Source organism: Xenopus laevis, chromosome 4L (genome assembly GCF_017654675.1).
Source record: "Xenopus laevis strain J_2021 chromosome 4L, Xenopus_laevis_v10.1, whole genome shotgun sequence".
NCBI classification, from domain to species: Eukaryota; Metazoa; Chordata; class Amphibia; order Anura; family Pipidae; genus Xenopus; species Xenopus laevis.
Window position 1 is genome coordinate 8467068 of NC_054377.1, and position 17704 is coordinate 8484771.

The 17704-nt window shown below is 40.5% G+C and overlaps 1 protein-coding gene across 8 annotated transcripts in view; it reads right to left on the bottom strand.

Annotated features, from left to right (window-relative positions):
- Nucleotides 1-17704, bottom strand: part of ano1.L (anoctamin 1, calcium activated chloride channel L homeolog) — a 120565-nt gene that overhangs the window by 50906 nt on the left and 51955 nt on the right. Inside the window, 1 exon segment of one of the 8 annotated variants that reach the window (NM_001135237.1) lies at nucleotides 7478-7790. The exons of 6 other annotated variants lie outside the window; for them this stretch is intronic. In NM_001135237.1, the coding sequence (NP_001128709.1) occupies nucleotides 7478-7576 (99 nt within the window). In that variant the 5' untranslated portion in view covers nucleotides 7577-7790. 8 annotated transcript variants of the gene reach the window in all.

The following is a 17704-nucleotide window of genomic DNA, read 5'->3' on the forward strand; positions in this document are numbered from 1 at the left end:
ATATTACCAGAACCTGATAAACTTTGTCATTTGGTACAGAATGCAGCGCACAGGATGGTTTACTCAAGAATGTTATACAGTTAGAAGAAAACAGACATTTCACTCTCATATGCTTTACAGAAGGGATAACCCCCAGAACTTTTAAGCCACTACCAAATGACTTGGCTATACATGTGTATGTTTTAAGAGTGTGCTGAAAGGGCAAAAGCATGGCTCCCAGTCTTTGGTACGGTAGAAAACTCAAAGACTAGAGCAAAGGCTGGTGTATGTATTACAGGTGTCTGGAATTCATCTTCACAGCAGGATCAAATGAAATGTTTAATATAGTGAATAAAATATAAAATATAAGAATATTATAAGTTACTGAAGCGTTCCATGTTTTTACACAGGTCATGGAATTCCGAGGTTGCTTCTAATATCCTCATATTTTGCAACAAGGGGAACTTTATTTATTATAATACACAAGTTTTAATGAGTCATGCGATAGAAATTACATCGCTAATCACCAATTATAAACGACGACATCACTGAGCACTGTTTATATAGTGAATAAAGTACCCCCTCTTGTAAAATATAAGGATATTATAAGTCACCGAGGAGTTTCATGACCATATAAAAGTACGAGGCCGAAGGTCATGGAACTCCCGAGGTAACTTCTAATATCCTTTACAACTGGGGGTACTTTATTTATTATAACACACAAATTTCAGTGAGTCATGTGACAGAAATGACATCAGAACTCACCGTTTATAACTGATGACATCAGAACTCACCGTTTATAAGGATATAATTTACAGGATATTCATGGCTTTTGTGTATTATAAGGATATAATTTATTCATATCTCGTGTATTATATAGTGAATAAAGTACCCCCTCTTGTAAAACATAAGGATATTATAAGTTACCGAGTTTCATGACCATATAAAAGTAGGAGGCAGAAGGCCGAGTTTGTTTATACAGGTCATAGAACCCCCGAGGTAACTTCTAATATTCACATAATATATATAATAATATTCACATATTTTGCAAATGGGGGTACTTTGTTGTTTATTATAATACAAAAGTTTTAGTGAGTCATGTGACAGAAATGACATCAGAACTCACTGTTTATAAGGATATCATTTACAAGATATTCATGGCTTCTGTGTATTCTATGTATATTAAAGGGGAACCATCGCAAAAATGAAAATGTCATATTAGCTTTAGCATACTGAAATAAGAAACTTTCTAAATAAATTAAACATTCTATACCTTTTCTGAAATAATCAAGTTTATCTTCACTATTCCTCTCTCAGCATCTGTTTCTCCTCATTCTGTCTCACTCTCATTCATGCAGCAGTTGGGCGTCAGATAAATTATCAAATATATCTTATAGGGGGGGGCTTCCTTTTGCCTAGAAGATGTATTAGGAGCCCCCCTATAAGATATATTGGATCTAACTGTCAATGAATACCTGACACCCAACTGCTGCATGAAGACAGAATGAAGAGAAACAGATGCTGAGAGAGGGATCTTGAATATAAACTTGATTAATTCAGAAACAATGCAGAATATTTAACGGATTGTATTTAGAAAGTTTCTAACTTCAGTATGAGGAAGTTTATATAAAATTTTCACGATAGCTCCCCTTTAAGTATGACCATGTCTTGCGCCTCAACAGCATACATACACTGGTTTATCTCTGCGAGGCAGTGTGATCTCTAGTATTTCCAGTGATAGGTAATGTTACTTTGTTAGATATGATGCCCCGTGTGTACAGCAAATGGCCCATTTCATAACATTTTCATGTGCCTTTATCTTATTCAGTCAGTTTGTTCTCCTTGCCTCAATATGTTTAAAAATGTTCTATTTGGATGTGTGGTTTTGATGCTTCATGTAGGATAACAGCAGCACAGAAAACTTAAAGCTGCTATCAAGAGCACCCGGCACACATGTACATTTTGTAACAGCTCAGTTCCTGCTTTGTTCATTTTTTATTCAGATAAGCAGGGCAGCAGAAAATATCTTTAAAGGAGAACTAAAGAAGTAGCTAGAAATGTTGTACATGATGTTTTGTGCTTCTGTACCAGCCCAAGGCAACCACAGCCCTTTAGCAGTAAAGATCTGTGTCTCCAAAGATGCCCCAGTAGCTCCCCTATTTTTTTTTTGCTGATTCACTGCACATGCTCTGTGCTGCTGTCACTTACTGAGCTTAGGGACCCACTCACAATATACAGTACACATAGAATAGAAATGTCACAATATAAGGCTGATTAGTAATTAATACAGATAATTACTACATGGCAGCACAGAAACCAGTGCAATTAGCATCAGAATTTAATAATCAGCAAACCTGTAGCATCAGCTTATATTACAGCCAGGGAAGCTCATTTTCTGCTGGATAATTAGTGACGAGCCCTAAGCTTAGCTTCTCAACAGCCAATCAGAGCCCACTGAGCATGTGAGTGTCACAGACACTTTCCAAGATGGTGACCCCCTGTGACAAGTTTGAAGTCCTGGATCATTGCTGCTATTGACAAGCCGACACATTAGACTGCTGCAATAAGTTCACTATATAAAATATGACATTTTTGGCCATATTCAGTTTGTAGGGTTTCTTTTCACTTTGTGAAAGGGATTGCCTTACACAAGTAAAAAATGATCTCTCTCCTTATAAACCTATCCAGTAGCTCCGGTATCCCTCCTTACATTCAATATCATTGAAACCTTCCAGAGATGGCACTTTTTTTATGCCTCCGTATAAATATTTCCATTTTGTATCTACTGCACAACTTCAGTTTCTCCTAAAGCAGTTGGATGTGAAGTGTCACTTTGTGTTTGTTATAAAAAGTGAACAACGCCTCAGTCAGTGATACATAGAACAGTGCAAGCCATAGATGAACACGACCATCGTCATGGTAAATGCTATATCTATGTAAAATCCAAGTGTTAACAGTATCAACTGAAGGAACATTCAAATGTTGGTTTTGAACAAATATATCTCAAGAAAATTATAGAAAAATAAACCTTATATTGTATTCAGGAAACACACAAAAAATGCAATGAGAAATCTCAAAACAATTTCAAATACAGCAAAAAGGGTATGTGAATACTTTTACTACAAGCACAGACCTCCAGAAGATAACTTAATACTCACTGTGACAGTAACCATTGATACAAGGAAAACTTGGTCTGGAATCAAAGTCGAAATATCTTCTCGTCCTTCTGTCTCCAAGACTTGGGAAGAAATGAGAGCAGCAGTGTGCGACTCAGGAAATCTAACCGTATCCAGCAGTTAGAGGTGGGTGGGCTCCAGTGTCATCTAACACCCCCTCATAAACGCAAATGGTTTACACACAATACAAACATCTCTAAGAGTTTCAGTGGAGCCCAGAGTAGGCACAGCGCAGGTCTCAGGGAAACTCATGCAGCAGCACCTTGTGAATGAACTATTTCATGCGCTCGCATTTCTCCACACCCATAAGGAATGACTCGCAAAGTAGTCAGGCACTGCCATCTGCTGCACTCAGTTCTTTGCGTTCTTATCTCTCTTTCCCTCTCTACACTTGCAACTGGAAGCTCTGCGGACAAGTTTTGATTTTTTACTACAACCATTTCTATTATCACTGTAAAGAATAATTGTAGTGACAGCCCTTTACAGATATATTAATTAAAAAAAAAAAAAAATAGGGATGCAACGAATCCACTATTTGGGATTCGGCCGATTTCTTCGTGAAAGATTTGGCCAAATACCGAACCGAATCCGAATTTGCAGATGCAGGAAAAAAAAGTGGGGCAAAATGTGAAAAGTCAAGTGATTTCCCTTTCCCCCTAATTTGCATATGCAAATTAGGATTCGGTTCAGCCAGACACAAGGATTTGACCGAATCCTGCTGGAAAAGGTTGAATCCTGGCCAAAACCCGAACCGAATCCTGGATTCAGTGCATCCCTAAAAAACCTAGATGTCTTCTCTTTTAAAGGGACAGTATACACCTAAAAACAGTTTCTAAAAATTAGCACATTAAAACAGAACTGAAATTATATTCTGCCTACTTTTTTTAAATTTTTAAAAATCCATATGATCCTATTTTTTTTGCCATTCTAAAGCACCAATTTGAAAGTTGGGCTAAATTCACTGAACTCTACTCCCCCTTCCTTTACAAACAGGGCAATTTGTTCAGAGCTCCCTATATACCTCCAAAAAAACGGTTTGTCCGGGTCAAAAGCAGATACAGTAAGTAGCAACCCTAGCAGTTTGTCAGGAAGTTCTAAAACCAAACTCTCAACTATAAAAGTACCCCGTAAAGGGGTGGTTCGCCTTTAAGTTAAGTTTTAGTATACTAAAGATTGCCCAATTCTAAAAAACCTTTTAATTGGCCTTCATTTTTTTCTTTTACAGTTTTTTAATTTAAAATTTTTATTATTTCATTAATTAACTTCTTATGACTCTTTTCAGCTTTCAAATGGGAGGGGACACTCACCCCATCAAACACAAATGCTCAGTAAAGCTACAAATGTATTTTCATTGCTACTTTTTTTAATTACTCATCTTTCTATTCAGGTCCTCTACTATTCCTACTCCAGTCTCTTATTCAAATCAATGCCATGTTGCTAGGGTAATTTGGATGCTAGCAACCAGATGGCTGAAATTGCAAACTGGAGAGCTGCTAAAAAAAAATCTAAATAGCTCAAAAACCATACCTCCCAACATTTTGGAAATAAAAAGTTGACCATGCCCATTTTTGTGGCCAAACCCCTTAATTACCATGTTCATTTTACAAAATTTGGCAGGTTATGAAAGTTTGAACATATTTCGGTGTTTTTTTCAGTTATTACAGTTTTGCTAATGAAGGTGAATTGCCCTTTAAGCTTTAACATCTCCGAAGAGACCTGTTATATTGTTACAATTACTTATTTGCTTATCTCAAAATTGTTACAAAAGTATCTTTATCTGCAGCTGTGGCTGTTCTGGGCTCTCTGCCAAAAGCCAATCAAGTTAGAAACATTGTTTCTTTTTCTGCCTGTTCAGTGCAGAGAAAATCGTGACTTTCCAGTACAAACGAGGGACTGTGGGTTGAGCTTTAAAAAGAGGGACTGTCCCGTCTAAAAACAGGACAGTTGGGAGGTATGAAAAACCACAAACAAAAGGTGAAATTAGAAATTGTCTCAGAGTATCATCCTCTTCCACATCATACTAAAAGTGAATTTAAAGGTGAAAAACTCCCTTTAAAGGCGATAATAGACATCAGATTCTCTTGCGCTGAAGCTAGCATAATTTAGGGCTCTTACTCACGAGTGGTTGTAGCTGCGCTCCCCTGCGTTCCGTTTTTCTGCGTTCAGCTGCAGGGGATCCGCAGGAATAGACACTTTACATTTTTTCCAATGGGGCTGTACTCACACAGGCGCCGAACGCAGGTTGAGACGCAACATGCTGCATTTTTCCTGCGTTCGGCGCCTGTTTGAACCCCATTGGAAAAAATGTAATGCGTCTTCCTGCGGATCCCCTGCGGCTGAACGCAGAAAAACAGAACGCAGGGGAGCGCAGCTACAACGGCTCGTGAGTAAGAGCCCTTAAACTGCATTTGAATCTGTAGAAAGTGGAGGACATTTCCCAAACAAGACAGAGAATAGTAACTGCTTCCAATAAAATCATAGATCAAGTCTGACCGCATCAAATACGTAAGAGACAAATCTAAACATGTTCACTGTAACAACAATGTTTATAGTTCTTTATAGATATCATGCCACAACAACGGAAACTCTCCCTCATCATCCACTGCTTCAGGTGCCGTCTGTAACTCACACATATGGTGCGGTGGAAAAAGGCCGGTCTCTAACATGATGACAATTCCCATAATGCTTAGCCTGACAAGGGACATTACAACAATGTATTATGCAGAATATTCCCTTAACCTAATCATTTAAAGATACCAATAAACGAAACTGTAAAAATTTAAAGTATTATAAAAAGATTTTCCTTTTCAAAGCTCAGCATCATACCAGCATGTCTGGTGGCCAAATGTGGTACTGCAATAAATTGGAAAGTTCCTGTTCGGTTTAACTATTGGTGTGTGATGTAGATATTTTATTTATGTCCCTTGCTGGTCTCTATTGCTATAGATTGCATTTGTCCCTCTTGGGTTGCTGGGAAGTACAATCATTTTGAGATTGCAGTTGTATTGGTATTTTTAACTAGGGATGCAGTGAATCCACTATTTTGAATTTGGCGGAACCCCTGAATCCTTTGTGAAAGATTTGACCGAATACCGATCAGAATCCTAATTTGCATATGCAAATTAGGATGGGAGGGGAAAAACATTTTTTACTTCCTTGTTTTGTGACAAAAGTCACGCGATTTCCCTGCCTGCCCCTAAATTGCATATGCGAATTAGGATTCGGATTTGTTTTGCCCGAATCCAAATCCATCTGAAAAAGGCCGAATCCCGAACCGAATCCTGGATTCGGTGCATCCCTATTTTTAACACTTATCTTTGTACAGGTAAAATTCCGTAATTTGAAACTTCATATCGAAGTCTACTAAATTATTATTTAAACATTAAATAAACCCAATAGGCTAGTTTTGCTCCCAATAACGATTAATTATAGCTCAGTTGGGATCAAGTACAAGTTACTGTTTTATTATTACACAGAAAAAGGAAATCGTTTAAAAAAATGAATTATTTGGATAAAATGGAGTCTATGAGAGACAGTCTTCTGAGCTATCTGGCTTTCTGGATAACAGATCCCACACCTGTATTAAGGCTAAACAAAGCCTTAATTCATCTTTCAATGTTTCATTAAAAGCCTTACAGGTATGGGACCTATTATCCAGAATACTCGGGTCCTGGGGCTTTCCAGATTTCTGTAATTTGGATCACCATGCTTACTACTAAGTCTACTAAACATGAACAAAATTGGACTGTTTTGCCTCAAATGAGGATTAATTATATCTTAGTTCCGATCAAAACACAATAGTATTTTTTGTATTATTACTGAGTAAAGGGAAATTTTTAAAAATCTGAATTATTTCATTAAAACGGGTCAGGGCCTTCCTATAATTCAGAGCTTTCTGTATAACAGATCCCATACCTGTAGTTTAAATCCCAGCCTGGAGAGCTAAAAAAAAAAAAAAAAATGAATAAGTGCAACCTGTCTAAGCATAAGCACAGGACTGCACAGCAAAACTTCATGGGGGAATATTCAGTTTTACTTTAATGACATTGCATCTTGTACCAAATATTTAATATTAGAAAGAAGAGTATTCTTTAAACTTCACTTATTCATAAGCCACATTTTCCCTTTAAAATAATTTTTGACTTACTAACTGGCAAATCCCAGGCAAGCCCTGACTGATATTAAAAATATTCCCTGGCATATTAAGTAAACCGAGCCCTGCAAGTCCAATAAAAAGTAAGTCTACTCCAGTTTACAGCAGCCCTTCTGGAATTTGTTAGGATATCGAGGCAGTTTAGGCCATATTGTTTGTAATTACTTACATTAGTAAGTCCAACCTGGCTTAGCAAATCCATGTTTATGTTGTTCATGGGTATCGGAGCTTCATGCACTCGCTCATCCAGTTTAGCAGCCATTATCATAGGTACCTCAGTATCAGCGCAAGGCAACGGTGAAATTTAACGTATTAAGTTGAATGAAACCGTATGTTTCTTGCAACATGCCGGCAACTCCCAGTCTCTCGCCTGAAGTGACGCAGATTAACTTTCAGCACATTCTCTGCCTTTATGTCTGGAAGATCTAAATCATTTGTAGTTGTTCTCAGGTAAGGGTATGTCCTTTCAATGAAAAGCTGGATCCCATTGCAAGTTCCCAAATATTGTAACGCTTACAAAATCTCCCCTTTTGTCAGAAAAACAGACATTCCCAGTAAGTGTTCAGTACATGCACGTTAGCAATTACTTCCAACCATGTGCAGTTAATGAGCCTGAATACTGCTTGCCTAGAAACCCGGAATAGGATTCAGTTACTTTGGGTGTTTGTCCAGATTTAGAAGAGAACGGCTCCGGGTTTTCCAAGTAACCCCTGAGCTTGTTGTATATAAAATGTCCAATAACAGATGCCACAAAAATACATTATACAGGGCTGAATAGTGCAGTGTCCAAATATGCAGCAACTATTCCTAGCCTACTATATTTCCTTTTGGGTAATATAATGATACCATTTGTATTTGATATTTTTTATGCATTGTGAAGCTAGGGTATACAGGTATGGGACCTGTAATCCAGAATGCTTGGGACCCGGGGCTTTCAGGATTACGGATCTTTCCAAAATTTGGATCTTAATACCCAAGACTACTAGAAAATCATGTAAACATTAAGGGGGTTATTTATTAAGCTTTGAATACACGAAAACCTTAAAATAAAAATCCAAATTTTTCGGGATTTATTAAAGTCCGATGGTATGAAAACTTTGAATCCGAAAACCCGACATCTCAAAGCTCTTGGGGTCCTGTATTAGTCAATGGGGAAGGTCCCAGTGTCTGCGCTGCTGTCAGTACCGATATCCCATGATTTCGGGGATTTTGGACCAAAAAGACAGAAAACCACGAATAATTTTCGTTTTTTGCGGAAAAGTCATAAAACTTAGCCCAAACCTATTTTTTTGAATGATAAATAAGGTCCATTAGGGAATTCGGAGTTGCTCGCATTTTTATCTTAGAAATACTGAGATAAATTCGAAACTTGATAAATAAACCCCCTAATTAAACCCAATAGGCTGGTTGTGCTTTCAACAAGGATTAATTATATCTTAGTTGGGATCAAGTACAAGCTACCGTTTTATTATTAACGAGAAAAAGGAAATCATTTTTAAAAATTTGGATTATTTTGATAAAATGGTGTCTATGGGAGATGGCCTTTCTGTAATTCTGAGCTTTTGTATACATATGAGCATGGGCGTCCGCAGAGGGGGGCAAGAGGGGGCAGTGCCCCCCCCTGGGACTGTGCACATAAGTTTCCACCTGTTCGTGCATTGGCCCCAGCTTACTGTGGTTTCTGTCGCGATCCCTCGAAGATTTTTCTTCTGTGCAGCAGAGTTTTCTTTTAGCTCCTTCCCTAGGTGCTCGCTCCCCCCTCCCTTGTCACGGTGCTGCCGGATCGTATTATTTCAGCTGTGACAGAGAGAGAGAGCAGCCAGGGAGCATCTGATTGGCCAGTAGCACAGATTGCAGCGCGGGAGAAAACGAAGGAAGGAAAGCCCTATTTATTGCAGTCTGCAGCCTTGTACTTGTGAGTTCTGGGGGTATTTATACATGTACTTGCCCCTGTGCCATCTGTTTGTGAGTTCTGGGGGTATTTATGCATGTACTTGCCACTGTACCATCTGTTTGTGAGTTCTGGGGTATTTATACATGTACTTGCCCCTGTGCCATCTGTTTGTGAGTTCTGGGGGTATTTATACATGTACTTGCCCCTGTGCCATCTGTTTGTGAGTTCTGGGGGTATTTATGCATGTACTTGCCACTGTACCATCTGTTTGTGAGTTCTGGGGGTATTTATACATGTACTTGCCCCTGTGCCATCTGTTTGTGAGTTCTGGGGGTATTTATACATGTACTTGCCCCTGTGCCATCTGTTTGTGAGTTCTGGGGGTATTTATACATGTACTTGCCACTGTACCATCTGTTTGTGAGTTCTGGGGGTATTTATACATGTACTTGCCCCTGTGCCATCTGTTTGTGAGTTCTGGGGGTATTTATACATGTACTTGCCCCTGTGCCATCTGTTTGTGAGTTCTGGGGGTATTTATACAGATGGAGCCAGAAAGAATTGTACATCTGGCGCGCTGTAACGGATCAAGATAAATGCGCTAGTCGCGTCACATGCAGGGAAACACGATGCCCCGACGTTCTCCAAAGAGAGGAGCATAAATTAAAATAGGCGCAATTACACAAACGGCCACCAGGTGGCGCCTGATCGGCACTTCATTTACAGTGTACATCTTTAATACACGTCTCCCTCTCAGATCCATTTTTACTTTCTCCCCGATTTTTACTTAATCTCCTGTGTCCATCTCAGACCAATATTATATCTGTCCCATATCTCTATTTTTTTCATCTGCCTCAGGGTATCTTTCACACTACAAACAGAGCTATAGCCATATTGTAGTGAAGTGTGGTTAGGGTGCTGCTTTTGGTAATTTAAAGTCATAGTTTTGAATCCCCCCTCTGCCTAATTTTCACTTTATCTCCTTTGTCCCTCTCTCAGCCAATTTTTATTTTGCGCTCTGTCCCTCTGCCTCCCCAATTTTTGCATTATCCCATGTGTCCGTCTCAGCCCGAACTTACATTTGTTCCCCGGTCTCTCTATTTTCCTCCGTGTATCTTCTGCACCAAAAGCTATAGCCCAATAGTAGTGTAGTGGTTAGAGGATTGGTTTTGATAATGGAAGGTCATAGGTTTGAATCCCCTCTCAACCTGATTTTTACTTTATTCCCTTTAAACCTCTCAGCCCAATTTTTTACTTTATACCCTTTGTCCCTCTGCCTCCCCAATATTTACTTTTTCCCTGTGTCCCTGTCTCAGCCCGATTTTTACTTTATCCCTGTGTCCCTGTGTCAGCTCGATTTTTACTTTATCCCTGTGTCCCTGTGTCAGCTCGATTTTTACTTTATCCCTGTGTCCTTGTCTCAGCCCGATTTTTATTTTAACCCTGTGTCACTGTCTCAGCTCAATTTTTATTTTCTGCTCTTTCCCTCTGCCTCCCCAATTTTTACATTATCCCATGTGTACATCTGTCCCCCGGTCTCTCTACTGTGATCATTTTTCTACGTGTATCTTCTGCAAAGAAAGCTGTAGCCCTATTGTAGAGTAGTGGTTAGGGAATTGGTTTTGATAATGGAAGGTCATAGGTTTGAATCCCCTCTCAACCCGATTTTTACTTTATTCCCTTTAAACCTCTCTCAGCCCAATTTTTACTTTATTCCCTTTAAACCTCTCTCAGCCCAATTTTTTTTCTTTATCCCTGTGTCCCTGTCTCAGCCCGATTTTTACTTTATCCCTGTATCCCTGTGTCAGCTCGATTTTTACTTTATCCCTGTGTCCCTGTGTCAGCTCGATTTTAACTTTATCCCTGTGTCCTTGTCTCAGCCCGATTTTTATTTTAACTCTGTGTCACTGTCTCAGCTCAATTTTTATTTTCTGCTCTTTCCCTCTGCCTCCCCAATTTTTACATTATCCCATGTGTACATCTGTCCCCCGGTCTCTCTACTGTGATCATTTTTCTACGTGTATCTTCTGCAAAGAAAGCTGTAGCCCTATTGTAGAGTAGTGGTTAGGGAATTGGTTTTGATAATGGAAGGTCATAGGTTTGAATCCCCTCTCAACCCGATTTTTACTTTATTCCCTTTAAACCTCTCTCAGCCCAATTTTTACTTTATTCCCTTTAAACCTCTCTCAGCCCAATTTTTACTTTATCCCCTTTGTCCCTCTGCCACCCCAATATTTACTTTTTCCTTGTATCTCTCTCTCAGCCTGATTTTTTTTCTTTATCCCTGTGTCCCTGTCTCAGCCCGATTTTTATTTTCCGCTCTGTCCCTCTGCCTCACCAATTTTTAATTTATCCCATGTATCCGTCTCAGCCCAAAATTACATCTGTCCCCCGGTCTCTCTACTTTGATCATTTTTCTACGTGTATCTTCTGCAAAGAAAGCTGTAGCCCTATTGTAGAGTAGTGGTTAGGGAATTGGTTTTGATAATGGAAGGTCATAGGTTTGAATCCCCTTTCAACCTGATTTTTACTTTATTCCCTTTAAACCTCAATCAGCCCAATTTTTACTTTATCCCCTGTGTCCGTCTCAGCCCAAAATTACATTTGTCCCCCGGTCTCTCTATTTTTCCATCTGCCTCCATGTATCTTTCTCACTACACATAAAGCTGTAGCTGTTGCATAGCAGTTAGACAGTTAAGGCCCCCATAGACGCGACGATTCTTCGTTGGCGAACGACCGATTTCAGCGCAGCCCGACCGATCCGTCAAATTATCGTGAGGTTAGTGGGATTCGAACGATGGAACATCTTACGATTTTTTCATCCGACATCTGTCAGGAAATTGATCGGCCAGGTTAAAAATCTTTGTCGGTCCCAGTACAATCTATCTGTGTTTGCAGGGCCAAGCAGGCGGCTCCCCTTTGTTTTCCTGGCAAATTGGTCGTTTTAGTTGATGGACAATTCGAACGTTTGTACGATGGTTCTCAGAAGATCTTGGTCTCACGATGAGGATTGGATCTGTTAAAAATCTGTACATCTATGGCCAACTTAAATTTTACAAACTTAAAAAAGTACATTTTAATTACATGTCACTGAGCTACATTAAAGTAAATGGATGTACATTTCAAACTTGGCTTAGCTACCCAGATAAAAAGATACTAGCAGCAATTACTTGCCATGGATACAAAATACACAATAGTGTTAGCTGGTAAAAGTGTCTTACTTAATGATCACTATTGTCTTTTTTATAGTTGTGAGAAGTCGTTGGTACTAGTAATTCTCTTCACCCTTCACTGTTTTCTTTGCAGAATCCACAAATAAGTGTGTCAGTCCAAACCCTTTGTTACATTTAAGTGGTGCCAATGATGTGTGAATGCTCAACTAATCCTTGTGCTTTAAAATGCTAATTAGCTGTGGTTCTATTCGGCTACCAAGATCATCTGAACAAGGGCAGACGGAGCTTGATCTCTGCTAAACAAAAGCTATTTAAAACAAGGCAAATGGTTTGCAAAATGGATGTATATACAGTAGTTCCAGTACATGAAAGTAATACTGCTGTACAAGCCCTTTGGGCCTCTAAGACTAAGGGCTATTCCACACGGGGAGATAGCCACGTGTTTGCGGTCGCGGCGACAAAGCGCCGCGCCAGTCGCCGCGACCGGCGCAGGCGACAGTTTTGTATGGGCGCCTATGTAAAAACGCCTGTGCTAACCACACGAGGCGATGCGCTTTTCAACAGTCGCCTGAAAATGCCTCGCCAGGCTTTTTCAGGCGACTGTTGAAAAGCGCATCGCCTCGTGTGGTTAGCACAGGCGTTTTTACATAGGCGCCCATACAAAACTGTCGCCTGCGCCGGCGTGGCTATCTCCCCGTGTGGACTAGCCCTAAATAGATGAGCCAAAATGGAGGTTCTTTAGTTAAATGTTTATTCAAACTACACAGACAGTACAAGCCCAAAGGGCTTACTAAGTGAAGGCAGACTTCCAACAGGCACTGGTTCAGAGTAAAAGTTTTATTGTGTCCACAGCCTGATGCGTTATTTGTTTTTTGTTACAAACACTCATACTGTAGGCTAATTATTTAACAGTGTCATTTTTAAAAAATCTTCTTTTATAGTGTTTTGGTGAATATCACTCTGTACTAGTGTGCAAAAAAATAAACAATTTTCATTTTGGGAATATATTTTGTTTCCAGTTTATTCACACGACTAGGGATTCCATAGTTCTTGCACATTGCCAGCCAGTGGCGGATTAACACTACATGAGGCCCCTTGGCTACATTTTCGGCAGGGTCCCCCCGACCCCTAGTTAGTTTTTTAATCAGTTCCTTGGACATAATTATACAGAGGAATATTAGATAAACATTTGTGAACAGATGTGCAAAGCCTGCCATGCCCCGCATATATAACAGAGCATAGATAGCTAGAAACTCAGCTGCCATAAAGCAGGACAGGACTGCTGCTTACAATGGGGATCAGACAGGATCTGTGCAGCCACTGGGACAGAATGCTCTGTTATACAGATAGCTAGAATCTCAGCTGCCATAAAGCAGGGCAGGACTGCTGCTTACAATGGGGATCAGACAGGATCTGTGCAGCCACTGGGACAGAATGCTCTGTTATACAGATAGCTAGAAACTCAGCTGCCATAAAGCAGGACAGAACTGCTGCTTACAATGGGGATCAGACAGGATCTGTGCAGCCACTGGGACAGAATGCTCTGTTATACAGATAGCTAGAAACTCAGCTGCCATAAAGCAGGGCAGGATTGCTGCTTACAATGGGAATCAGATATGATCTGTGTAGCCACTGGGACAGAATGCTCTGTTATACAGATAGCTAGAAACTCAGCTGCCATAAAGCAGGGCAGGATTGCTGCTTACAATGGGAATCAGATATGATCTGTGCAGCCACTGGGCCTGAATGCTCTGTCATACAGATAGCTAGAAACTCAGCTGCCATAAAGCAGGACAGGACTGCTGCTTACAATGGGGATCAGATAGGATCAGATCAGATAGGCTATAGCCTATGTTAGCCTATTCATTAACCCGCCCCTGTAATGCCAGCATCTATTGAGTGGATTAACAGTATAACTGTAACATACTATGATCTTTTATGAATAGTGAAACATTGTGCTTTACACATTGCCAGTGTCTATTGAGTGGATAGAGACAAACATTGTGCAGGTCCATGTCTTTCCCCTTCCCCCTCGAGTGTCAGCAGACACTGGCAATGTGTAAGGCACAATGGTTTCACAATGGAATAGAACCAAAGCTAATTAGCATTTGAAAATACAAGGATAAGTCGAGCATTCACACATCATTGGCACCACTAAAATGTGCCATAAAGCAGGACAGGACTGCTGCTTACAATGGGGATCAGACAGGATCTGTGCAGCCACTGGGACTGAATGCTGTGTTATACAGATAGCTAGAAACTCAGCTGCCATAAAGCAGGACAGGACTGCTGCTTACAATGGGGATCAGATAGGATCAGATCAGATAGGCTATAGCCTATGTTAGCCTATTCATTAACCCGCCCCTGTAATGCCAGCATCTATTGAGTGGATTAACAGTATAACTGTAACATACTATGATCTTTTATGAATAGTGAAACATTGTGCTTTACACATTGCCAGTGTCTATTGAGTGGATAGAGACAAACATTGTGCAGGTCCATGTCTTTCCCCTTCCCCCTCGAGTGTCAGCAGACACTGGCAATGTGTAAGGCACAATGGTTTCACAATGGAATAGAACCAAAGCTAATTAGCATTTGAAAATACAAGGATAAGTCGAGCATTCACACATCATTGGCACCACTAAAATGTGCCATAAAGCAGGACAGGACTGCTGCTTACAATGGGGATCAGACAGGATCTTTGCAGTCACTGGGACAGAATGCTCTGTTATACAGATAGCTAGAAACTCAGCTGCCATAAAGCAGGACAGGACTGCTGCTTACAATGGGAATCAGATATGATCTGTGCAGCCACTGGGCCTGAATGCTCTGTCATACAGATAGCTAGAAACTCAGCTGCCATAAAGCAGGACAGAACTGCTGCTTACAATGGGGATCAGACAGGATCTGTGCAGCCACTGGGACAGAATGCTCTGTTATACAGATAGCTAGAAACTCAGCTGCCATAAAGCAGGGCAGGATTGCTGCTTACAATGGGAATCAGATATGATCTGTGCAGCCACTGGGCCTGAATGCTCTGTCATACAGATAGCTAGAAACTCAGCTGCCATAAAGCAGGACAGGACTGCTGCTTACAATGGGGATCAGATAGGATCAGATCAGATAGGCTATAGCCTATGTTAGCCTATTCATTAACCCGCCCCTGTAATGCCAGCATCTATTGAGTGGATTAACAGTATAACTGTAACATACTATGATCTTTTATGAATAGTGAAACATTGTGCTTTACACATTGCCAGTGTCTATTGAGTGGATAGAGACAAACATTGTGGCAGGTCCATGTCTTTCCCCTTCCCCCTCGAGTGTCAGCAGACACTGGCAATGTGTAAGGCACAATGGTTTCACAATGGAATAGAACCAAAGCTAATTAGCATTTGAAAATACAAGGATAAGTCGAGCATTCACACATCATTGGCACCACTAAAATGTGCCATAAAGCAGGACAGGACTGCTGCTTACAATGGGGATCAGACAGGATCTGTGCAGCCACTGGGACTGAATGCTGTGTTATACAGATAGCTAGAAACTCAGCTGCCATAAAGCAGGACAGGACTGCTGCTTACAATGGGGATCAGATAGGATCTGTGCAGCCACTGGGACAGAATGTTCTGTTATACAGATAGCTAGAATCTCAGCTGCCATAAAGCAGGACAGGACTGCTGCTTACAATGGGGATCAGATAGGATCTGTGCAGCCACTGGGACTGAATGCTGTGTTATACAGATAGCTAGAAACTCAGCTGCCATAAAGCAGGACAGGACTGTTGCTTACAATGGGGATCAGACAGGATCTGTGCAGCCACTGGGACTGAATGCTCTGTTATACAGATAGCTAGAAACTCAGCTGCCATAAAGCAGGACAGGACTGCTGCTTACAATGGGGATCAGATATGATCTGTGCAGCCACTGGGCCTGAATGCTCTGTCATACAGATAGCTAGAAACTCAGCTGCCATAAAACAGGGCAGGACTGCTGCTTACAATGGGGATCAGACAGGATCTGTGCAGCCACTGGGACAGAATGCTCTGTTATACAGATAGCTAGAATCTCAGCTGCCATAATGCAGGACAGAACTGCTGCTTACAATGGGGATCAGATAGGATCAGATCAGATAGGCTATAGCCTATGTTAGCCTATTCATTAACCCGCCCCTGTAATGCCAGCATCTATTGAGTGGATTAACAGTATAACTGTAACATACTATTATCTTTTATGAATAGTGAAACATTGTGCTTTACACATTGCCAGTGTCTATTGAGTGGATAGAGACAAACATTGTGCAGGTCCATGTCTTTCCCCTTCCCCCTCGAGTGTCAGCAGACACTGGCAATGTGTAAGGCACAATGGTTTAGCTCAGTGCTGTAAATTAAAAAAAAAAGAGTTTAAACAAAAAATGCAGGTCTCAAACCTATGATGTTACGTTTGTAAAACTAGATGTCTAACTGCTATGCAACAGCTACATGGAGGCAGATGGGAAACATAGAGAGACCAGGGGACAGATGTAATATCTAGCTTATTGGGACACATGGGATGAAGTAAATATTGGGGAGGCAGAGGGACAGGGCAGAAAAGTAAAAATCGAGAGAGGGACACAGGGTAATATAAAAATTGGTCTGAGAGAGGAACACAGGGCTAAAGTAAAAATTAGGATGAAAGGGGATTCAAACCTATGACCTTCCATTATCAAAACCAATTCCCTAACCACTACACTACAATAGGACTACAGCTCTGTATGTATTCTGGAAGATACATGGAGTAATATGAAAAAATAGAGAGACATGTGACAGATGTAATGGGCTGATAGGGACACAAGAGATGAAGTAAATATCGGGGAGACAGAGCAGATAATGGACTGAGAGTGACAGAGGGGATAAAGTAAAAATCAGGGAGACAGAGGGTGAAAGTAAAAACAGGTCTGAGAGGGGATTTGAACCTATAACCTTCCATTATCTAATCCGTTTCCCTAACCACTATACTACAATAGGGTTACAGCTCAGTTTGTAAACAGGAAGATACATGGAGGACGATGAAGAAATAGAAACCAGGTGAGAGATGTAAAATCGGACTGACAGGGACACATGGAATGAAGTAAAAATAGGGGAAACAAAGGGGCAGAGCTAAAGGGCAGATGAAAAAACGAGCTGAGAGATGGACACATGGAATAATGTGAGACACTGGGCAAAGAAAATTCAGGGAGAGGAAGAAAGACATGAAGGTGGCTGAGAGAAAAAGAAAAAAGTCAGTGAGTATGACATATAAATCGTTTCAGTTCTTAGTATAAATTAGAGGGGGAGTAAGTTATATTAAAA